This window comes from Strix uralensis, chromosome 3 (assembly GCF_047716275.1).
Source record: "Strix uralensis isolate ZFMK-TIS-50842 chromosome 3, bStrUra1, whole genome shotgun sequence".
Lineage (NCBI taxonomy): Eukaryota > Metazoa > Chordata > Aves > Strigiformes > Strigidae > Strix > Strix uralensis.
In genome coordinates this window covers 118092842-118109799 of record NC_133974.1, presented here as the reverse complement: position 1 = coordinate 118109799, position 16958 = coordinate 118092842, and the positions used below count along the sequence as shown (strand labels likewise).

Sequence of the window (16958 nt, the reverse complement as noted above, 5' to 3'; positions counted from 1 at the left end):
CACTCTTGCCACTATGTGATTGTTTTTTTCTTTTTTGGACTTGTTAGCCACCATGATTCTCTCTCATTTGCCTCAATTAAGTAATCACACTACTGTATTTTCCCCTACCAGCTCAGACTGGGAAGGTCATAATCCTCCTTGACACATGAAAATAACATTGCTAACACTCAGGACTACAGCTGATGCTCTGCAGCATCCAAGTAGTCACCTGCCTTGGGGGGGAAAAGGGGATCACTCCATTATGTGTCTGCATCAGGTTCACTTTTACTTAGCCAGTGATCTTAACTGAGCCCGGAAGCTGATGGGATGGTAAGCCTGTTCTTCCTGGACCTACTCCCCATGGCAGTGAAGGTTACCAAGATCATACTTGCTCACAGAGTGTGGCTCTAGATCCATAGGAAGTGTCTAGTTCTTAACATCTGTGGCCAAAGGCCACACCATCAAAAAGTGTTTGTCAGTAGTCATCTGCCTTCTCTTGCCATTATAGATCCTCCTAAGCACACTTCATGCTGAGTGCTGATTTTAGCATAGTTCTGGGCCCCTGAGATCATGTCAGAATAGAGGGATACCAGGCTGTAACTGAAAACTAAGTGTGACTGGAGACCACTAATCTTATGGATAGACAACACAAGCTTTGCCTAGGCATAGTTGAAAAAAATGGTGGTAAAATAAAACAGAGTTGAGCTGTCACATGATGGATCTGACTTACACCTTGTGGTTTTGTACTTCTTGGGCTCATGGCCTCTGACATCAGGCCTGTCCCTTTAATGGATCATTATCAGTATTGGTTCATGGTTAGGATCGAACTTTTAGCACTTTTACAGCAGGAGGATATGGGCATTAGAGCAACATTTTTGGGTTTTCTGATTCATTTGACAGCAAGAGAGACATGTCTTTTCCCTGGTATAGTGAAGATAGGATGTGAGAAAGGTGCATGAAAATCTTTTCTACTACAGTTGCATGCTGTGTCTAACTAGTAGAGGAATAGTTTCAGGTATCGTTGGGGAGGTGGCTGGCTTTTGTCCCCAAAGATCCATGTTTTTGCAATGAGTATTAGAAAAGGAATGGTGACCTTTGGTCCTGGAAGGTTATAGAAACTGGGGCACCTTTGCCTGAGAGACCATCAGATTCTCTCAGCTGGTGGATTGTGAATTGCATTTCACCCAAGAAAAAGTGATCACATCACCTGTGATTGTGTAAGAGAATGGCTGTCTTTTACACATCCAGAGCAGATGTGGGAAGGTAAGAGCTTTATGCATGGACCTCTTCCTTTCAGATCCCGTCAATACTAGATATTGTCAGAGCAATTGGGAAAGACTCCCTGTGGGCAACCAGTGCCAGTTTGAGCTCCTCATGCTGACCAAATTATTGGAAGTCTTCCATCATAGGTTTAGTGTTTTCTCCTCAGGCATCCCTTTAGGGCTCACAAACATGTATGAGGAGCATTTCTTTGTCAGAAGGGGACCCCTGCCACTTAAGAGGTGTGCCTAATATTTATTTTTCAATACTGTGTTGGGGATTACAGTGCAGATTAGAAACTTGAGCAAGAGCAACTTGCCACGCCTGAAGTTTGTGCTGAAAGATTCCATCTTCCTAGATCAGCCCCAAAGAATTCAATGCTGGAGCATCTGGACAATCCATAACTGGTTTGGGACCTTTTTCGCCTGATACTTCAGGACTGACTGTGATTTATTTCCTGAACCTTGGCCAGGAGAGGACATCTGACAAGATGTATCATGACAGTTTAATGGGTAATTTCTGCACAATTGGCTGCTTCTCTCTTTCTATGAGGTGTCAGCCCAAAACCTGGTATGCTACTACAAAGCGTGTAATTAAGCTTTATGTCCTCATGGACGTTAACATCTTTAATAGAGAGACATATTGAGCCTCTTCTTTATCCCACCAGTGGTTTTGATACTCAAAGAGTTGGAATTGCACATTGTCTTGTGGAAGTTGATGTGCTCTGATGTGACGTGGTCTGAAGCTGGCACATGTGTGACAAACCATGCCCTCACTAGCCTGCATCTACTGAGTCATGAATCCTTGTCCAGTGCTAGGGTGGGAAGGATACCTCAAGGGTTCCCTAGTTCCCATTGCTGTGCCACAGTTTGGTTTATCCAATGTATTTTCTTTACTATTTATCCCTTCTGTTGTTAAATCTGGCCCAATAGGAAGCTCAGGAGGCGGGACAGCCTTAAAGGGGCAAAACTGATCCAGTCCATGCTCTGCCCCTGTTTCAAGAACATTCTCTTGTGACTGATAACCTTCCAAGGGAAAATTCTGTATTTCTTCTCACTGGGGTGCTAAGGATCTCTGCTTACCCTGTAGGTGGGGAAGAGGATCTGATCTACCTCTGTAGCCATTGTCTCCCTTCTCTTTCTGGACCCTGGAGAGGTGGAGTGACTGCTGTACAGTGCAACTAGTCTGAATGAAATATCCTGCCTTGTGCCTTTCCTGTTACCTCCCAGGGTTTCAGAATGGCCAATGTTTCCTTTGTATATGAAGAATTCCCAATGAGACCTATCCAAACTGTGGGTCTCCCACCACCACTTCTGTATGACTTGAAAGCTCTTTCCAAGTAAGTCCAACTACAGGCACTGTGATAACAGGTTGTTTCATAGGTCCTTGTCTGCATGTGGTGTAGAGCTGTTGGGGATACTGGAGATTAGTCCTGTCTGGTAGCTTCATCATTTGAGCCTAATTTTTAGGTTACAATTAGGTGTACATAACTTTTTTTACTTCGTGCATGGGTGACAGACATATGCATTATACTCAACCAGTAGAGAGAAATTGGAATATCTTTCTGAATCAAGGAAGTCTTATGAGGTGTTGCTACTTGGTCATCTACTACCTTTTCCTATGTTCCCTCATCACGGAGCTCAGCCTTCCCCGAAGTCTCTTCATCTAGCCTCAAACCCCATCAAATGACTACTCATAAAATTTTTGAAAAAAACTGTAATATTCATGTATGTACATGCTTCATAATCACTTTCCTTGGTTTTGTGGTCTGTCCAGATGTCAAAAGGCTAGGTCTGTTACTGCCAAGAAAATATGGCAAGTCAGCCTCTATCAACCCTTAGGTCCATGGTATATAAAGAAAAAAATTCTTAATGGAGTGGTGTATACAGGCATAGCTATTGTACGCGTTATTGCTGAAGAGGGATGCTGGGCTCTTCATGAAATAACTACTTTTGAAAAACATGTCCAAGTACATGAAAGATTAGAAGGGAACCGAGAAGAGCCAGCATGGATTTATGCAGGACAGAACATACCTGACCAACCTGACCAGCCTTCTGTGAGGAGGGTGACTTCTTCTATGGATGCAGAGAGGGCAGTGAATGTTCCCTGCCTTGACTTTACACAGTCTCTCGTAACGTCTTCATAGCCAGATTGGAAAGAGATGGTTTGAATAAGTGGACCACAAGGTTGCTGGCAAATTGTCTGGATTGCTGGGTGTCAGAGGTTTGTGATCAGCAATGCGAAGTTCAGTTGGTGGCTAGCCACTAGTGGTATCTCTCAGGGAACAGTACTGTAGCTAATAGTGTTCAGTGTCTTCATTAAAGACCTGGATGATGGGACAGGGGGACAGAGCACCCTCTCAGCCAGTTCACAGAAGATACCAATTTGGGAGAAGCAGCTGATGCACTGAAGGGTAGTACTAATACTCAGAGAGACCTTGATGGGCTTACAGGAACCTGAAGAGGTTCAGAAAAGGCAAGTACAAAGTCTTGCACTTGAGATGGAATAAGTATGTGGAACAGTACAGGCTGGGGATCAACTAACTGGCTGGGGACACCTCTGTGTCTTAGTGGTGATCATGAAACAGTAGCATGTCCTTGTGACAAAGAAGCTAGCTGCATGTTGGACTGTATTAGGAAGAGCATAGCCAGCAGTGTAAGGGAAGTACTTGTTAGGCACTTATTAAATCACATCAGAAAAGCTGTGTCCAGTACAAGAAAGAAACTGGGGTGAGCCTAGTGGAAGGCCACCAAGATGACTGGGAGCTAGAGCACATGCCATAAGGGGAGAGGCTGAGAGAAGTGGGTTTCTTTGACCTTAAGAAGGGAAAGATCAAAGGGGTTCCTGATTTTGCCTTCTGCTACCTATAAGGAAGACTGAGCTAGACTCTTCTGAGGTGCACAGTGAGGATGTGATGCAATTGACACAATCCACAACAAAGGAAATTGCAATTAGCTATACAGGAAAAAGTTATCAGCAGGAGGATGTCAAACAATAGTTGAATCTTCATCCTTGGAGATAGACCATAACTTGACAGGGCTGAGCAAATTGAGCAAGCTGATCTGAGTTTGAAACTGCATCTGACTTGAAGGTAAGTCCTGCTTTGAGTAGGGGGTGGACTAGATGATTGCCTGAGTTCCCATGCAACTTAAAGATCTTTTGAGTTCCAGCCCTCTGCATCTGTAGCACCTCCTGCTAAGACTCGTGCTGTGCTCCTTATCAGACGCCCTTTGTAAATGAAGGATCTCTCGTCATCTTCCTCCTGTCTCTGCCAAGTTAGCTGTTCTTGGGCCCAGCAGAAAGAAACTCAGTATGGAAGACTTGCAGTGACTGTGAAAACTCTTCTGGTCCCTAATAATATTGTGTCTGCAGGCAGAGGATCCCTAGACAGGATCCAGTAACTCTTTACATGAGTTCTGGGAGCAGTAGTTGTTGTTGGAACTGTTTTGTGCAGTTTCCCACTCCACTTTCCTACTTGTAAAGCTTTGACCTTTCATCAGAAATATAAACGGTTCAGAGAAAGCTGAGAAGGCTCAGTAAGACCATGGAATAGCATGAGAATAATGGCAGCTGAGGACACTAGCATCCTTCAGCCTGTGAAAAAAGACCCTATGGGGAATACAGTAGAGGTCTGTAAAATCACGAATGGCCTGCAAAGTCAAACGCAAGTGTTACAGAAGTTATATCAGAAAGTAACAAAAGTTGTTCTGACTGAGTGGGTCCTTGATGGCATGAAGGAATGCTAAGAATAAGACAGCTGAACTTCTAATTTTAGCATGTGGTTTCTTACTCTGGACTGCTTCAGTATCAAAGGAATGGAAGGTGACAGAAACAGTACCAATTTTTAAATGGCTTCAGAAGATACCAATCCCTGACACTGACATGTACATCACAAAGAATCAGAAACTGTGATAAAGACTGGGATTAATGGACAGATGGGTGAGGATGATCTAATGAGCAGAAGTCAGTATGGCTTTTATAAGGGCATCTGTCTACAAATGTATGGAGTTGTTGGAAGGAGTCTTTGAGGATGTGGGGATATTAATTTCTAAAAGACATTTGACAGTAATCCCTGCCAAAGTAACAGTCAGAAAGCAAATATAATCCTAAGAATATTTAGAGTAGTATTAGAGGGTAAACAGAAAATATCCTTATACTACCATGTAAATCTGTGTGAAGCATACTCTTAAATACTGTGTGTAGTTCCATTCCTGCATCTCAATAAGGATATCTTGAAATTAGAGAAGTTGTAGGGAACAGTAACAAGGAGGTTAGAGATAGTCTTTCTGTATCTGGAAGTGAATCTAATTAGACTAGTACAGTACACTCTGAAAAAGATGACTGACACGTACATGACATCTTCAAAATCAAAGGCGGAATGGCAAGAAGTGAATGGAGTATGATTGTTTTCTGTTGCTTCTGATATGAAAATGAGGAACTGCCAAATGAAATTAGCAGGTGGCAGGTTTGAATGAGCAAAGAAGATAGTTCACATAATTGATGCATTCTTTGCCATAAGATAGGTGTAGTCCAAAAGTTTATGTATTCAATAAGTGACTAGGCAAATTCATGAGAAAGCATCCATCTAAGGTTACTAAATACCAGAAATGCATTTACTAAAAGCAAGACTGTGACCCTTTAGTTACTCACATCAGTTCTGAGTAAGAAATTACCTGCCAACAGCAGCAGCCCAACTCCCATTTCCATCAGTGGTGAAAGGGGGCATCATGACATGAGGCTAACAAGCAGAAACAAAATCTATCACAACAGTAAAATCCTTTTCAAATCAAAGAAGCTGTTACTGCCGCCATGTCACAACCATTCTGTGGAGAGGTGTTCCTTGGTCTGACCAACAGTCCACTCTGGGAATTCCTTTAATCAAACATAATGCTACCGCAGGACTGGAGCACCTAATTCTAGTATTCTAGGTCACAAAAAGGAGGAAAAAGATGGCTCAACTGAGAGCTGCAAATAGGCATTTTACTGAAGTTTGGGAGGTAGTAGGAAATGACAGGGTTTCCTGGCCTTCTGATCATGCTGATAAACAGAACTGGAGTGTAAATGCAAACAAATAGGGGGTTTGTTCATGGTAATTTTTATTCATAACTTAGTGCTAATTCTATGCCATAAGCCAAATGTATTTCTCACCATATTCTCTCTCTGTATAGACTTTAGACTGAATCCTCTCAGTTCTGCATTATTTAGCTAAATAATTTTATTAGAAATGCAGGACCTCACGTATGGCTGTGTTGGCCTATAGCACCCAGTTTCCCTTTGACAGCAGAACATCAGATTCCCCTGGGTAACACACTGATGCCTGAAGCACTGTTGCCAGTAGTTTCATTCTCTCCTAAAGAATACCTGTTCTTAAAAAGCACCAAACATAAACCATGTCAGCATAAGCATTTGTATCTGCCATCTTACAAAGAAAATTGTATCATCCCTTTTACAGTTTTAATTTTTTCTGCAGCCAAATGTGGCAGGCCACATTGTGCATAAGCTTATCATAGGGCTCCTGACCAAGCTGTATTTGAGCTGCAACAAGTCTACATCCTAGGACTGTGTTTTCCTGTTGTGTTTATGTCTTCTGACAGCCCGTGAACTCTACATATTAAATGTACTATTCTGCATATATCTAATTTACAGGAAAGCTGAGCTGAAGTTAAGGCTTTAGAGTTAGAGTAACAAGGCAACTGCATGATTTCATCACATCAGTGTCAAAATTTTGCATGCACTTCTTTTGTAGATTTAAAGAAATTTCCGTTACCAAGCCAAAACCAGCCTGAGAAACAACTGACACAATTTTATTACATTTGGTTTCATTTCTTGGTATCTTTCATAGGCGAGATGGAGATTATAAGATGCACTTGGTCCTCATGCCCATACTTCAGATTTTTTCTGGGAGCCACCTCAGCTACTTAACATAAATTGTTTTTGTAAATTTATTCCAGCTAATCATGTCCGTTTTCGAGAACAGCATGAAAGAAAGAGGCATCACTGAAAATGAAGCTTTTGACTGGGAGAAGGCTGGTACAGATATCTTGTTGTCCACTAGCACCTCTACTCCACCACAGCAAAACACCAGGCAAACAGCAGCCATGTTTGGGTGAGTATTGCAGTTGCACCAGTCAGAGTACGGACATTCTCAATAACAAGCTCAGTAACAAGTTCATTTTTGAAAGATTTCAAGGTCATTATGATCCTGGGAAGTTGGAGCTGCATGGCAGCCACCACTTGATTTGACTTTATATATATTAACATATATCTAAGGTGGTGGAACCCAGTTTCAGACCCTTGCTGTCCTGAAGACACATTTTCTACGAGGGTTGGAGTCACATTAAGGGATGTCTGGAGACCTTTGGCCAGGTTTGATGGAGCCCATATGCTTGTGTATTTTGCATATTATATGGCACATGGCTGGAGCTTCTGTGAGAGCGCCTACTGTGCGGCCCTTGTTGCCTTCCTGTGGGCTGGGTTTGTGATTGGTAGTGAGCTGAACATAGCAGAGTGCATGCACTGCTCGCAACTTGAACACCGCTTCTTGACCTTTACAAGGTGTTTCATGTGCTGGTGCAAAAGTACACAGAGCTTGGTGCTCAGAGATGGAAATGAGTCCAAACGAAAGTTGATAAGGCTTAGTTCACTGGTTTGTTTTGGTGCTTTTGAGGAAGCTGATGTTAAGGGATAACAATAATCCTTAGTAATATTATAGAAGATAAAAGCTGTAAGATCTATTAAGCTTCATTTCCTCATGCAATGAGGGGAAGTTTCTTCTAAGCCAAATATTGTGTAATGGACACAAACAACATTTATCAAGGGTCCCAAGATGCTTTCACTGATCCATCCCACTGTCTTTGTGACTGTATGTTGGGCAGAATCCTGCTGTTCTGTTTCAGGTTGTTATATCTGGCATAATGTTGAACTGCCTGTTTTTTCAACCCGGTAATACCCTAAAAACTGCTAAGGAATGTCTGTGGGGCAATGTGATACAGCTCCTCCTTTAAGTACTAATAACTGTACCTTTCTTCTTGTCTCTTCCATAGGGTGGTTAATGTCACTCCGGTACCTGGGGACTTGCTTCGTGAGAACACTGAGGATGTCCTACAGGGTGAACATCTGAGTGATCAAGAGAATGCTCCTCCCATCCTGTCAGGCCGGCCAGCGGAAGGTCTTGGTCAGACTCCAAACACTGCTTTCAATGAGGCTGAAGTTTGGGAAGAGACAGATGTGAATCGCAACAAACTCAGGATCAGCATCAGCAAAGTAAAGAACATTTTTTTATCTCCTATGGCTGTTGGATTTAGGGCAATGGATTCATAGACTGCTAGAAGCTGCCTGGATCCACTGATGTAGCATCCTACAGTGCCCAAAAAGCACTGGAATTTCCCTGTGGAAATGGGAAATTACGAACAATTTTTTCACAGAGTAAAAGCCATTGAGATTAAATTGGATCTTTATGCAAATTACATTTTAGGAGCCGATAATGCTAGAGTGAATCTTTTGTACAATATTTATATCATTATCTAGGATCTTGATACTTCAAGCAATGGGATTCTAGTCCTTTCATAGCTGATGCAATATCAGAAATGTCCCAGGTTTGGAAATTATAAACCAACATTTTATTGTGTCCTAACCTCTTGGGTAAATAAATTTCATCAGAGATGTCCTCATAAGCTGTATTTTTCTACATCATGAATCATCACTGATTTTTTCTTTTCTGACTTTCTAACTTTCTAAGTGTAGCAGAATCTATAAAGGGCAATGATGGTTTCACCCCTGTGAAGAGTGAGAGAAACTATCAAGATTCTCATATTTCTGAATTCCAAGATCATATTAGACTTTTTGGCTTGCATAAAGTTTATACTTCAGCTGGTTTTCCTCATAATCCCTAAGCTGTTTCTTAGTCCTTTCTTGTAAATGTTACCTAATTTCTTGGAGGCATCCCCATTGAATGATGATTCCATGGTAAACGTTAAGCATGAGAATCTACCAGTTAGTTTATTTATTAGATCAACTTATATATTATAAGCAAATCAGTATTTGTTGTGTTGATCTCAATTGTTATTTAAAAATTGGAATGTCGCATGACATCGGATACATACAGAATCTATTAGCAGAGAAACCTTCATAAAACAGACTTAAAATACTATCAGGGCATATCGGATTCACTTCACAAACCTGCCTTTAATGGACATTTGTGGACTAGCATGTTAAATCTGCCAGTCTTCTGGGTCTGACCAGGATTCATTTCAGTCTCTACTGGCACAAAGTTAGTCCTTTTTAGCCCTGTAGATATATCCACTATTCTTAGTCTTATTAGAAAACATTATTCATGGCCAAGAAATAATCTCATCTAACTTGCTTAAAATTCTCCAATGCAAATAATTTGAATCAAGTTATCTGTATGTAACATGACCAGCAGCATTCTCTAATACTGAGAATTATAAACCAAGTTCAAATCACTTCTTCATCTCTCACTGGTAAACTGTGTGTATTCACAGAAGTTCTCATCTGAAGGCACATGAAATAAGAAAAGCCTGGTAGGGTGGGACAGTTCTGTTTCCACAACATACAAAAAAGAGTATTACAGTAAAATCCTGGTAACTCTTACATGTTTTTCTGTTCGTTTGAACCACCAGGTGCCATGATACTCTTCAGCCAGACTGAGATGTGCACAAGGGAGTCCTAAATGTATTTTCTGCGTGCTAGTTGTACATCATGTCTTAGGTACCCAGCACTGTCATTCACATGCCCTGTCATAACAGCGGCTAGAGGCAGGAGAGGTTTCTACAAGATCCACAGCATAACCAGGTGACTCTCATGCCGAGGGATATGCTATTTCTTATCAGTTTACCAGCAAAGGAGCTTAGGGAGTTAGTCAGCATGCCAGTGAGCACTTCAGTTCTGACAAGGTCTGTAGCTACGCAGCAGTCTATGATATAGGGCCGAGGGCACCATGCTCTCCAAAGCTTTCTGTGAGGGTTGTTATCTTTAGTCTAACTCTTGCCTGCCCTTTCGCTCTGCTAGGCTTATTATCTTTAGTCTCACTGTTCTCTGAGAGAGAATCAGTTTTTATTTAAGTCACAGTCACCACATGGAGAAAAAAAGGAGGCTGCAGATTTGATATGTAAGGGAACAGCTTCACCTCTGCTTGTATCCTGTGTATCTTTCAGAACCGCAAGGGCAGCTGGTGTGTAAAACACCCTTCTGCTATTCGCAGCTTCACCATCCTTCATCTTCCAGTCTTATAGCACTAGAAGTAACTCTGGCTCTCCCTGTTTTGCTCTTTGTATTTAGGTGATGAGTAAATCTTGCCATGTTTTGTCTCCCCAGTACCTCTCTAAGGTATCTTAATTTCTCTGTTGACACAGTTCAGATCTTCTGTCCCACTTTTCCCATTTCTGTGCTAAGGACAGTTTCCTTGCTTACTGTCACTGACCTTTCTAAATCCTCCTTCTGGTTCTCCTTCCTCCACTGGATCAAAGTTCTCATTCTGTGTTTTTTCAGAAGCCTCTTCCTCCTCTCCCACACCCTCCCCTAATTCTCTGCTCTTGGATTTTACCAAGTTGCCTGTCACCCTACAGTTATATCAGCACTTTGCTCCTTTCACAAACACATTTGACCTTCCTTTGTCACTAACCTTCTCCTGGTCTGAATGGATTACAGATTAAATCATTGTAATCTATTCTGCTTTTCCTGTAATGCCTGAAAGTTCTCCTCCACTCTCACTAGCTGCAGAGGCTCCTTAGTTATGCATTCCAAAGCCAGCCTGGATGGTTTAGATCTGCTAATTTACAGACACTGGCTGACTTGCCATATATACTGTACATGCACAAAGGCAACTGTCTTGATCAGCAGCATTTTACTGAGAAGCCTGCTTACATTCAGCGCCTCTGGTGTTAACAGAGGGCAAGTGAATGTAGGGCATGCTGTAGAGAAGGGTAAACACTCTCCATACTAGGAACCTGCACTGGCATTTCAATGTATATCCCACACGATGCACATCCCTACACACTGCAGCTGATGTTGCATAGCTGGCTGGCAGCACAACAGGGTTGAATGCAAATTCTAGACTGCTGTTGTAGCCCTTGGACCATTCTGCCTCTATGCTTTTGCCTAAGCAGGTCTTCTCTTCCAAGGGGAAGCAGCACAGTGGAAGGTAGAAGGCAGCTGTCACCTACTTTTGCTCCTTTGTCTGCTGCTAAATTTAAAAAAAAAAAATCAAATTCACTAAGGCTGTATGAAAACAGAAAATATGTACTAGCAGAGTATGAACACTCAATGCTCAATAGCACCCATGAGCATGTTCAGGTCCTTGTGTCACCTTGGGTCTGTGGAAAGCTCTTACAGATGTGTTTGAGTATATGTCCTGGAGGACTTTGTTTAGAGGACCAAGATTTAAAAACCAAAAACCCCCCCAAAAAGCCCCAAACCACCCTGGGAATTAGGAGATGGCTTAGTCATATCAAGTTCATCAGAAGTAAAAGTATGTACATTGCAATATAATGCATGGATCCTGCATACATGAATATTGACAAACAAGGGCTCTTAGACATATTGGATGAGCAATTAGGATTTGTGTATGCAGTAGATAACTCCTGTGGATCAGTTATTCAGGGTAACTGAAATGCAAAGACCACCTTGTAAACATGTTTAAATAGTTGAATTGATTTAAAATCCGTACCTTGTTTTAACACTAGATTGCCAGGGCATATGGTCCCTTGCATTCCTTCAAACATTGCTTGTGTAGATTGTGAAAATGCAGCTGAAAATGTATCCCTGAAGAAATCACAGAGCAACAGTGAAGGATGGGAAATCAATGTCTTTGGTCAGATTTTGAGGTTCTTTGTGTTTACCCCCTACAGACTCAGTGCATGGTGGAAGAGGAGCAGAGAAATGGTGTCTGCCCCAGTTCCCCTGTCCGAGTGCCTCCGGAGTCGCCTACTGCACAAGTACGCTCCCTAAGATACCGCCGTGTGAACAGCCCTGAGTCAGAACGCCTCTCCACTGCTGATGGCAAAGCAGATCTACATGAAAGAAGGTTTGCTCACCCTCTGTAGCGTCCTACTGCTTTTAGCAGTGTCTTGAGGATTGATGTTGAGAACAACCTAATCAGTAGGCACTGGATGTTCATTATTGGGTGGAGGTGTTCATGGGCTTTATGATCTTTCTGATGAGACACTCGTGTCTGTTAATAAGGAGAGTTATTGGAAGCGATTCTCATTCTGTTCCTGGATGGGAAGAACTCCACAGATGGAAGGAGGGACTTTTGTCAGAGGGAAGGCAAAGCATCAGATCAGAGATAATGTGAACAGTCACAAAGCTTTTGGCTGGCCTGAGGTGGAAGGGAAGAATGGATCTTGTTAGGATACATACAGGGATGCATGTATTCTGGGAGCTACCTGGCAGATCCCAATCTGGTGGGTTTCATTATTTCATTATTTCTCATTAATAGTAATAATAGTATTAATTTTCCAGCATATGGCATTGCACTTGTTTGCATGTAAAAAGTACACATTACACCCTGATTTTGAGGGTAACAGGAATGCCTTCTCTCAGATCCACAGGAAGGAAATAAACAAAAAAACAAGAATAATAAAAATAATGGAAAGAAGCTTTTTAAAGTATTGTGTGCTGGACAACACATGTGTTGCAAGACATAAGCCCTTAGTGCTGGTAACCCCCTTCACATCCTTTGTTACTCTGTCTTCCTCTTCCCATTGAAAGTCAGGGCACAGACTGTGGTTGCAGGACGTGCTGGTGAAATGGCCCCTCTAAAAGAGGTAGGGGAGAGACAGGCCTTCTTCTCAGAGAAAATCTGACAGACTTCAGCCAAGAGGAACAGCCACAAGGAGACGACGGTAGCTGGAAATGAAGGAGGATCAAAAAGAATTCGAGAGATGATGAGCCCCTAGCACTACCCCCAGTTTGTTAGGTACTGATTCATTCTGGGTGACTGGGGGAAGCTGTAATGCTTCTCTGTAATTCAAGAAAGATTGTTTGTGTTGCTATTAATAATTTAGGGTTTGAATGACAAATCTTGTGTCTTGCTACCTCTTCTTTTTCTTGCTCAGAAGAAAGGTTCTTTAAAATAGGAAGGGAAAAAAGCCATTTATAAGAGTCAGCAACACTCATCCTGTATATTCACTGAATGCTTTTAACTCCTTCCTTTATTTCTCCCACTCTTCCTTGTCCACTCAACATCATGCTGTCTTAATATAGAACATGTGTATTATCCAAAATGCATCCCTTTCTCCTGTCTTCCTCCCTCAGCTCCTGATTTAAAAATCAAGATCTTTTTTCATCTTCCAAGTAGTCTGCACCAAGTCTGGTGCAAATACAATCCCACTCTGTCACACAGTCTTCTCTTTACTCTGTTTTTGTCTTTTCACAACACAGACCTGACTCCCAGGACTGGGAAATTCTTCTGACTTTCTGGAGTAAATTCTTCCACTCCAGGAGTCTCTCCTCTGCTGGAGGATGGATGAAGACATTGGCTAAATCTAAAGTTTCTTTTATTTTTTTAGCAACAGCTCTTTATAAAATCCAGTTCTTCTTCACACACATAGGCCATTTTTCATTCTTTCTTTGCATACTTAGTGTTGCCTATTCACAGCAATATATTTTTAAGACTAGCAATTACAGCCTTGCTTCTTTCAGATCCATTAGATGTCTTTTGCTAAGATCTTTGGTTTTGCCCACAATTTTCTCTTCATCAACCTTTGGTTCACCTCCTCTGATTCCCCTTTCTTCATCAGAAATTTTTCAATTTTTCTTGTAATTCTTCTGTCTCAGCTCTGGCTTTCCACTGTGTTAGAGACCCAGTTTTGCTTAGCAACCTTCGCCCGATGGTCAGTCACTTCTTTGTTTGCCCTCATGCTTTCTCACACACAGAAGGCTTTTCCCAGAAGAGTCTGCAAGGCTCCTATATAGTCCTGGTTGAAATCCTTTTGTAAAACACTGCAGCTGTGTCTTTTTCTGGGCAGCAAACACTCTGGTTTTGTGTAGCAAGCTGCCAGCCTCTGTGATAGACGAGAAGTAAAGCAAGCAACAGGAGCAGGCCAAATGGCAAGCATGGATCATAACACTGTGGAGCAGAAAGACAGAAGTGCCACTGGCTTTTCCAGCTGAGATGCTGGCAGGACCATTGGGGCACAGAGAGCTGCCAGGGCCTCTTTGAAAGGTGTTTCTGCATGGCTGCAGAAGCTGCTGCTATTTAGACTGTGAGCCACTGAACATTATACTACCCTTTGTAATAGGATACTTCCCATATTTCCTTCCTGCTCCTCCAAAGTATTTTGGGGTTATCTATGCCCAGTGGGATCAAAGATTCTTGCTGTCTTCTAAGAACTCATGTGGCCGCCTTAGAGATCTCATTACCACCATAGAGATAGCACAGTGCAGCTGAAGAGGTTATAGAAGCCCATCAGAGACACTGTTAAGTCAGACAGTAGATTTAGGGGTGGTTTGGGGTGGTTTTTTTTCACAAACCAATAGAACTTACTAAAGGGGAAAGAATATATTGGCAGTGTTGGGGGAAACAAGGAAGAGAGATGCTGAATTGTGTGTCATACTGAAGGGGGAACATATTTATGCCATTGCAGGTTCTAAAGAAATATTTTTGCTGAAGCCTGTCTTTCTGAAGAAATGAGTGAGAAGGACTATACAGATTTTCTCTCAACTCTTATAATCCCTAACTTTAACCACAAACCTGATGTATTTTTAATGGCTTCATGTTCTGTCTTTAGATCTCGAATGGATTTACCTGGCTCTCCATCACGGCTTGTGTGCTCCTCCCAGCCAGCCCAGATGCTGTCCATTGATACTGGCCAGGCTGACCGGCAGGCAAGTGGTAGGATGGATGTGTCTGCGTCGGTGGAACATGAAGCCCTCAGCAATGCTTTCCGCTCAGTACCACTTGCAGAGGAGGAGGACTTTGATAGCAAGGAGTGGGTTATCATTGATAAGGAGACGGAGCTGAAGGACTTTCACCCAGGCGCTGAGCCAAGCACCTCTGGAACCACAGATGAGGAGCCTGAGGAACTAAGACCTATTGAAGAGGGTGAGGAGAGAAGGCGCTTGGGGGCAGATGCTGCGGTCAGGCCGAAGACGCATGATGGGCGAAGTCGGGGTATGCAGCCTGTGACTGAGGAGGACAGTTCCCACAGACATGAAGGACCTTCTCAAACAGTATCTGACAGTAAACATGAACAGCAGACAGGAAGTCCGGCCCACTCCCCCCTACATTCAGCACCAGCTATCCGACAAAGGAGACGAGAATCTGAACCTACTGGTCCTCAGAGACAGGTAAGATCCCTGGGTCTGTATCTTGTTGCCTAGCATAGCATCATCTTAGGAAACCTCAGCTGTGCTGGAGAAGTCTGTGTTTCCAAGCAGGGATGCTCTTGTGAAACTCTTTCTGACAGTGCTTGTAAATGTTGTGAACACCTTAGAAGTGCTCCGTATAGCTAGTAAAGTTGTCCCCTACTAAGGACACACTGTTAGCAAGATCTTTCCGCTGTTTTGGCACAGAAACAAGAGGAGAGCACAGTTGTGGTCGTGGGTATCTTTAATCAGTTCTCTTATTGCTCTCCCATGGTGTTGTTAGTAACCGCTTAGTTGTATGGAGGTGTCACTAGCAAATCTCCTCCACGTACTTTTTCAGCAGCAACAGCGGTATATGGCAAGAGAATGCCCTCTAATGTAATCACACATCAGCACTGGGCAGGCCTGCAGCAATGCAAATCATAAAAGAACTCCCTGAAATTAAACTTTCTTCTAAATACCTAAAAAAACCCTCAGGGTAACCAACACACACATCCTGTCAACCTTACTTCAGTGACTGGCATTGTTGGTACCAGGTATTTACTCGCAGAAATGTTCTTTAGCTACTGTGTTTTTTCCAGATAGTTGTGGAGGGCTTTTTTCTTTTGGTTTTGCTTTTTTCTGTGGTCCTCTGAAGATATAAAGAAGTTCAGTTTTTAGTGGGAGGTAATTTATTAGATCACCTGGAAAAACATGATATACTGCTAGGCTCAGAATTCCTCTGTCATATCTAATCTTCATTTCTCAGACATTCAGAAGAAGACTGTCCCAGAGCATTCACTGTAAGAGACAATAAAATTATTCTCCCGAGGGCTTTTTGTATTTGTATGTTAATGAAGATCTCTCATGCGCATGGGATCCATAAGTGCAGCAAAGAGCAGAGGAGTCTCAGGTCATGCACACAGTGATGCCCTCCTAAGGCAGGCATTCATGCAGTCTGCTTGTTCCCCTCTGGAAGATGGTAACTCCACCTCCCATTCCCTCTTGAGTTTTTTCTGTAAGGGAGTGTTCACTGGACTGGAGCATGTTAAAAGAACATTCTTCCATTCAGGCCTTGCCCGGATTGTTCTCTTCTCTGGATCCTGGAGATGTACAAGGAAAAAAGGACTGTTAGTTTTGGCAGCAAAACATGAATGATGGTACAAGAAACTACATTAAAAAAACCAAACCAAATCTGTGCCCACCAGGCAAGGTGTTCCTTGCTAAGGTGTATGAGGCTGCAGCATTTACAGGAAAGATAGGAATACTGACAGCAGACACTAGTGGGGCTGTCCTGCTGAGCATGGAATAGTAGCAGTACATGCTTCTCATGGAGATTGCATTCAGTTGCAAGGTTTCTAGGTGGAGGTGTTTGCTGTATAAAGCCAATATGTTGAATGCCCCAGATATCTAGA

At 42.5% G+C, this 16958-nt stretch overlaps 1 protein-coding gene across 7 annotated transcripts in view; it reads left to right on the top strand.

The window, feature by feature from the left end:
* TTBK1 (tau tubulin kinase 1) overlaps positions 1–16958 on the top strand; it is a 124862-nt gene that overhangs the window by 71506 nt on the left and 36398 nt on the right. For all 7 annotated transcript variants that reach the window (XM_074864175.1, XM_074864173.1, XM_074864172.1 and 4 more), the window contains 4 exons: positions 7191–7345; positions 8283–8502; positions 12105–12280; positions 14988–15546. In XM_074864175.1, coding sequence (XP_074720276.1) covers positions 7191–7345; positions 8283–8502; positions 12105–12280; positions 14988–15546 — 1110 coding nt within the window. The remainder of the gene's footprint in view (positions 1–7190; positions 7346–8282; positions 8503–12104; positions 12281–14987; positions 15547–16958) is intronic.